Source organism: Alexandromys fortis, unplaced genomic scaffold, assembly GCF_014885135.2.
Source record: "Alexandromys fortis isolate MF-2015 unplaced genomic scaffold, M_Fortis_MF-2015_v1.1 scaffold_82, whole genome shotgun sequence".
In the NCBI taxonomy this organism is placed as follows: domain Eukaryota; kingdom Metazoa; phylum Chordata; class Mammalia; order Rodentia; family Cricetidae; genus Alexandromys; species Alexandromys fortis.
In genome coordinates, this window is record NW_026067963.1 from 1,973,180 (window position 1) to 1,980,482 (window position 7,303).

At 43.7% G+C, this 7,303-nt stretch overlaps 1 protein-coding gene across 2 annotated transcripts in view; it reads right to left on the reverse strand.

The window, feature by feature from the left end:
- The window catches only part of Sav1 (salvador family WW domain containing protein 1), a 22,901-nt gene extending 15,812 nt beyond the window's left edge, over positions 1–7,089 (reverse strand). For both annotated transcript variants that reach the window (XM_050153532.1, XM_050153531.1), the window contains exons 1-2: positions 6,852–7,089; positions 4,708–5,154 (exon numbers count right to left, since the gene is read on the reverse strand). In XM_050153532.1, the coding sequence (XP_050009489.1) occupies positions 4,708–5,154; positions 6,852–6,945 (541 nt within the window). In that variant the 5' untranslated portion in view covers positions 6,946–7,089. The remainder of the gene's footprint in view (positions 1–4,707; positions 5,155–6,851) is intronic.
- Between the last annotated feature and the right edge of the window lie 214 nt (positions 7,090–7,303).

Consider the following 7,303-nt stretch of genomic DNA (forward strand, 5'->3'; position numbering starts at 1 on the left):
CCTGATGAAGGTTAATATTCAGGAGGATGCCTATATGTTTTTCTTTGGGTTCTCCTTCTTATTTAGCTTCTCTAAGAACCCGAATTATAGGCTCAATGTCCTTTATTTATGGCTAGAAACCAAATATGAGTGAGTACATCCCATGTTCCTCTTTTTGGGTCTGGCTAACCTCACTCAGGATAGTGTTTTCTATTTCCATCCATTTGCCTGCAAACTTCAAGAAGTCCTTGTTTTTTACTGCTGATAATTTTTATTTCTTTAGTAGTCTTTAAAACCTTATAAAAACAAGTTTAGAACAAACTAACCAATTCAGCTAGACTGGCCAGTCAGCAAGGTTCAGAGATCCATTGGTCCCTGAGGGTAAAAGTACTTCCTACTAAGCCCTAAGTTTGATTCCCAGGACCTACAAGTTAGAAGGAGAGAACCAATTCCTGCAAGTTTGTACACACACGTAAGTACACACATACGTATGTGTACACACACACACACACACACACACACACACACACACACACACTGTACTGGCTAGTTTTATGTCAACTTGACACAAACTAGAGTCATCAGAAAGGAGGGGAGTCTCAGTTGAAAAAATGCCTCTCTCTAAGACTTGGCTGTCCCAAGCCTGTAGGGCTTTTTCTTAGTGATTGATGGGGGAGGTCTCAGCCCAGTGTGGATGGTGCCATCCTGGGCTGGTGGTCCTGAGTCCATAAGAAAGCAGGCTGAGCCAGACATGCAGCACTCTTCCATGGCCTCTGCATCAGCTCCCCCCTCTACGTTTCTGTCCTTTGAGTTCCTGTTCTCACTTCCTTTGACAATGATATAAAATTGTAAGCCAAATAAACCTTTCCTCCTCAGGTTGCTTTGATCATGGTGTTTTAACATATCAACAGTAACCCAAACTAAGGCAGATGTAATTTTAAAAATTAGCTGCTCGGTGTTGGTACACACCTTTAATCCCCAGCACTGGGGGGGGGGGGGGCAGCCTGGTCTACATAGCTAGTTCCAGAGCAGCCAGAACTACACACAGAAAATCCCTGTCTCGAAAAACAAAAACAAAAAAAAGGTTTTTTTTTTTTTTTTTTTTTTTTTTTTTTTTTTTTTTGCATTTTTCGAGACAGGGTTTCTCTGTAGCTTTTTGGTTCCTGTTTTTTTTTTTTTTTTTTTTTTAACACGAGAGACTCAGAATGGAAGGAAGTCTACTTACAGTAAAAGCAGATGTTGGTTAAAACCTAAAATCAAATCTTACTTTATTATTTTTCAACAGTGTTTCTCTGTGCAGCCCTGGCTGTCCTGAAACTCACTCTGCAGACCAGGTTGTCCTCGAACTCACAGAGATCTGCCTCCCGAGTGCTGGGATGAAAGGTCCGCACCACCACCACCCAGTTACTTTTAAGATAATATTCCATTTGGAAAAATGCCCAATTAACTTGTACTTTCTTTGTATGTGTATTGTATATATAGTATGCATACAATACTGTGGTTGTGTACACGTGCACACAGGTACACGTTCATGTTGTGAGCCTTAGATCAGAGGCCTTTTCTTCACCTGCTCTCTAAACTTATTTTTGGAGACAGTGTCTCTCAGTGATCTGAAGCTCATGGTTTCAGCCAGGCTGGTTGGCCAATGAGCTTCAGGGATCCATGTATCTCTGCCTCAAGCCCACTGCTGGGTTACAGGAGCAGGCCACCATTCCTGGCAAGGCTCCAGCGATGGGACTCAGGTCCTCAAGCTTGCTCAGCTAAAAGTGTAGGGCCTGAGATATCTCCCAGACCTTGTACTTTCTGTGACTGGGAAACTGTTTTAAAATCTGCCTTCATCACAAAAATGATGTCTGTTCCTAGGAGAGACTGAAGAAATTTAATTTATAGTATTTCCTCAATGATAGTTTACAAATCAGAATTTTAAAGTGAGATTTCAACTTGGTATTTCATTTCTTCATATTTAAAAGACAGAAAAAGTTAGCTGGGCAGTGGTGGCATACACCTTCAATCCCAGCACTTGGGAAGCAGAGGCAGGTGGATCTCTGTGAGGACAGCCTAACCTACACAGTAAGTTTCAGGACAGGCTCCAAAGTTGCACAGAGAAACCCTATCTCAAAAACCAACCAACGAAACAAAGAAAATAACATATAGGAAGCTAAGGATAGAACAATTACAGGTAGAGTATCCCCTATCCAGATGCTTGTGACAATGGAGGTTTAGATTTTGGAATTGGTGTAGTATAATATCCTGGACATGTCTGAACATCAAATTCATGTAGTTTTTCTCTTATAAAGCAGTCTGAAGATAATTTCACATAGTATTTTCTGTGCAGCTGTCATGTTGGCTTACTCCTGTAATACCAGCACTAGGAAGCCAGAGGCAGGAGGATCATTCAAACTAACAAATTTGAAGCTAGTTTGGGGTACATAGTAAATTCCAGACTAGCCTGGACTATACAGTGAGACTGTGTCTTAAAATACCCACATGAATGCACATGCAAAACTATTTTTTTAAAAAAACTGCCTTGGTATAGTGTCATGTTCATGCTCAAAAGCCTTTTTAGACTTCTGTAGTTCTTCACGGTCAGACCTCTGGACTGGACGTTCCATCCGTTTGAGCTATCAGTGACACTGCCGTACACATACAGGAAAGTGAGTTCAAGGAACTCAACAAATCAGCTATTCCCGTGGTTCAAATAACCCTTTCACAGGAATCGCCCAAGACCATCAAAAACATACATATTTCTATTACAATTCATAATAGTAGCAAAATTACAGCTATGAAGTAGCAAAGAGGTACTTTATGGTTGGGGTCACCACAACATGAGGAACTGTATTACAAAGGTCGCAGCACTGGGAAGGTTGAGAACCGCTGGTCTGCATTAACAATAAACACAGCTGTTATTTCTGCTCTCCTTCAGCTGGCAAACTTTGTCATCAGTCTCCAGATCTGAAACCTCGGAGCTCGCTTCATTTCCTTTATTAGCACATCCTGTGTACCAGGGTGCTTTGCTAACCATATCTGACTCTTCTTTTTCCCTGATCTCTACAGCCCTACTAGGGGCCCTGTTCTGAATGTGGGTGTGTCCCACTTTCCCTTTGTCCCTTTCCAATGTCTGAAGCAGGGCCTCATTAATTTGCTTTAAAATATTAACTACTGGGGACTAGAGAGATAGCTCAGAGGTTAACGGCACTTGCTAGTCTTGCAGAAGATTTGGGTTCTGTTCCCAGGTCCCACATGGCAGCTGACAACCATGTATAACTCCACTTCTAGGGGATCTGATGCTCTTTTAGATCTTGAGGGCAGTGAACCGCTTTCATGCCTAGTGTCTGCAGAGGCCAGAAGAGGGTATCAAATCCCCCCAAACTAGAGTTAAAGGACTGTGAGCTGCCATGTGGGTACCAGCAAATGAACCCAGTCCTCTGGAAGAGCAGCCAGTACTTTTAACCACCGAGCCACCACCCCAGACATTTGACCTTGAAATGTGTATGGTTTCTTTGTTTCAAGTCTCAGCTTTCTGTTGCGCCACGAATCTCCATTTCCTTCTTATATCATATTTCTTAAAATACGTTGAGAATATAGTCTCCTAAATGTAAACCCACCCCGACTCTGTTTGCAATAGGTATTCTCAATTTTCTACCTAACATGTCTTTCCTCTACCCTGTTAATGCCAAGTCCAAGCTCAAAGGCTACTTCAAATCCTATCTGCTCCTTGGAGCATACATTCCTGCAAGTACTCCAGTTACACCATCTTTCTTCTGACTGTCTCTAACAGTTAGTACTACAAAGTATAGCCACTAATTGTTCCAGGACTATTGTGTATATGCTGGTTTTGTCTCCCTAAATAAGGTATCCCAAGAGGATCAAGAAAATGCTAGACACATAATTAATATTAAATGAAGGTAATTTTCCTATGGCCAAAACAGTTGTATTCCAAATTGTTGAGTCAGTTTATTAGAAGTGTGGCTGTTAAAAAGCCAATCCTCCTCACACATTTATCTCTATCCTGCCTACAATTTACTAGGTGGGAAAAGTTTTCTTATTAGCTGGCACCACTTCATCTACAGTAATCAAGCACTCTAGGAATCAAGTGGGGCTGCCACATCCCTCAACTCCTGGAGGAGCACCTACAGGTCAGAAGGGAAACAGTGCAGCCCTGCATCACAGTCAATATTTCCCGCCTGTTACAAACGGCATGTTTTACACACAATTAGCCACTTGGTGAGCCTTCTAACCAACCTGAGAAACGGGTATTGACTACAAAATCAGGTTTGGAGAAACAGCGCTAGATCACTAAGCATGCAATTGCCCACACTGCGCATCCCTAGCACAGCTGAATCTGCCTCCCTTTTCCTTTCCAAGGTTTAAGACCAATTTGCCTACAGACTTACCTTTCTCACTCTACCAAATCTAAATCTAATTTCAATCTAACTAGAGACATTAAGTTTTTCATGTATTTAAAAGCCCAAAGTGTTAACAGTCAAGATGGTCTTGAGATAAGCACCAAGTTTAATATGATGGCATAGTGAACAGATACAGAATTCTGCCATTCATTGTAGGTTAAAAACCACTAGCAAGCAAGCAGAAGCAAAAATGGCAAAATGGAATTTTTTTTTCTTTTCTTTTTTTTTTTTTTTGCTTTCCAAGAAAACCCATGGAAGATCACCTTTTAAATTAAAATATCAGTAAGTATAAACCAATGTGTTATTTATGATGTTGGGTTACCTGAAGTGTGCCTCCCCTGATTCAGTGGCATTCTTTGGAAGAGATCATGGTTGCAGTCATAGTATCTGTAGTCTTCCGGGGCACGCTCTCCAAGTGGCCGCCTTCTCTGACTATCAAAAAAGCTATCTGAGTAAAAGTATCGGGAACCAGAGTCTCCATTTTCAACAGCAAGATTAACTTCTGTTAAAAACGACTGTGATGAGCCGTACTCTCGTGGAACATCTGCCAGGCTCCTGACAAGGTACGAGGAAGGGGCAGACAGTCTGTTGCTTTCTCTCCTCAGTACTTCGTGGGGTGTCCTTTGAATTGGAGTTCTCAGAAAACTCTGGTTTCTTGAAACTACTCCATCTCCAGAAGCTGAGAAAGCATTAGAGCTTGAATCTGGAAGACAGATGTCAGTCCGTCTTGGGATTGTTGGACCATGCCGAATGAACGAAGGCATGAGATCTGCAATCAAAGAATAAATCACCATTTCAGTAAATAGTACTCTTCTAAAGTTATTTGTTTATATCAAAATAACAAGGTCTTCAGAAAACAAATTTAAATTTTAAGCCAATATGTGTACTATTTTCCCAAGCAAATAAATTTATAATCTGCATTAACGTGCTGCGTGTGAGCTCAGCTACAACTGAGCTGATGTTGTATATTGCCATCATAATATGATACAATGTCAGTAAGACTGAAAATAATCTAACAAACCAATGCAGTCACCAGCATCACAGTTTGGTTTTCATCTGATTTTAGTATGGCCAAGAATCTTTCTTCATGCAAACAAAGTTTCATTACAATAAAAAATGCTCCTCCAAAACAAGGCAGATTTCTTTTAAAAGATTTTTAAATTAATAGTTTTGTCTTTCTATTCTCAGAATTACCCAGTTCTAGGTACAATTATCGAAACCAGAAAGCAAAATCATTCAGTGTGGAAACTGAAAAATAAAATCAAGTTCCAAAGATGCACATAAATGTTCAATCTACTGAAAAACAATAAGCCTGGAATATAGCTCCTTTCAGAACAGAGAACTCAAAACAAGATAATGGGTTGCTGAAAACAGAATTAGCAATTGAACATCTTAGATTTCCTTAGATAGAAAGCAAATGCCTTTACAACAGAAGGAAATCTGGATATGGAGCACATATTCTGAATTCATTAAGTAGACGATACTGGAAGGTGCCAGAAGTTAACACTAGACTATCCTAACATTGGAATAATTAACAGTCAATGACAGAAACTGTATCAAGTATTCACTGAAAGATTCAAAAACTCAACATGTTGCATGATTTCAAGAAATGTTTAATAAACTTTATTTGCAGCAAAAAGCAAGCTAAAAAGAAAGACAAGCGATTACAAATAAAGGTTCAAGTTACTGGACATACCCACCCGACCAACTTGGTCGTCCAGCACTACAATTAGTAACATAACCTGGAAGGCTCCACACGTGGTCACAATGAAAAAATAATGCTGTCCACCCCTTTCTCCGTGATCTTGGGCAAATGCTATGAACTTCTGTGAAGAGCTTTCCCAATTACAATATGAGGTAATGCTTAATTTAAGTCACACGGTCACTACCAGCTTCCAAGAAGGAAATGTACGTTACTAACACAAGGGGCCCAGCTCCTAGGATGAGAACCAAAGGATAAGCTCCTTCTCTTCTAACTTCCGAATCCACACAAGTCTTAAAAAGAAAACCAAGACGTTCAAGTTGAAAAATTCAGAGTCAACTACTTGGAAACGGAGAAAAGCTAGAGGAGGAGACGGAACATACCCTAGAGAGAGGAGGGAAGAAAGTTAGTAACCTGCCTGCTACGGCAGAAATTATTCTGAGTACTTTGCTTTTGGGGAATTTTAGGAGCAAAACCTACTCCGAATACTTCAGTGGCGAGGCGGCTCTGGACAGCCGCTACAAGTCTGCGTCCCGCCGAAGGGCAAAGGAGACCAGCCTAGAGTTTGGGCTACTGGGGGCGCGGACGACTGTCGCCACGGTGGTCGCAGACCCCGGGCACGCCCCGACGTACCCAGCGGACAAGCGCCCGGGCCGGAGCACTTTTTTTCCTCCAACAGCAGGCACCGCCGTGCATTCCCAATCTTCCAGCACCACCCGGGGCTTCTCCGGGTCCCCCGCCCGTCACCGCCCCGCGACACTCACTCCGCAGCAGGGGCGACGTCTCCTTCTTCACGTACTTGCCCTGCACCTCGGCCGGCTTGGACACCTCGTTTTTGGTTTTCTTGCGGGACAGCATCCTCGCCGACGACGCCCGTCCCGCCGCCGCCGCTGCCCCAGCAGCCTCGCTAGGGCCGCGCGCTCGCCGCCCGCCGCCGCCTCCCGGGCCGGCGCCGCCTCCGCCTCGGCTCTCCGCCGCCTGCGCCCGCCTGCAAGCTCCGCCGCATGTTGGCGGCGCTCAGGGCGCCCGCCGCCGCTCACTCGCAGGGCAGCTCCTCCCGGGAAGTCAACCGGCTCCGCGACCCCGACGAAGGCCGCCCGGCAGGGCCATGGTCCGGCCGCCTCCGCCGGGAGCCGCTACCGCTGCAGCCGCCGCCTACGTCCGGTAAACTTTCCCCGCGCCGCTGGGAATGCCGGGAAAGCCGACGCCGCGCCAG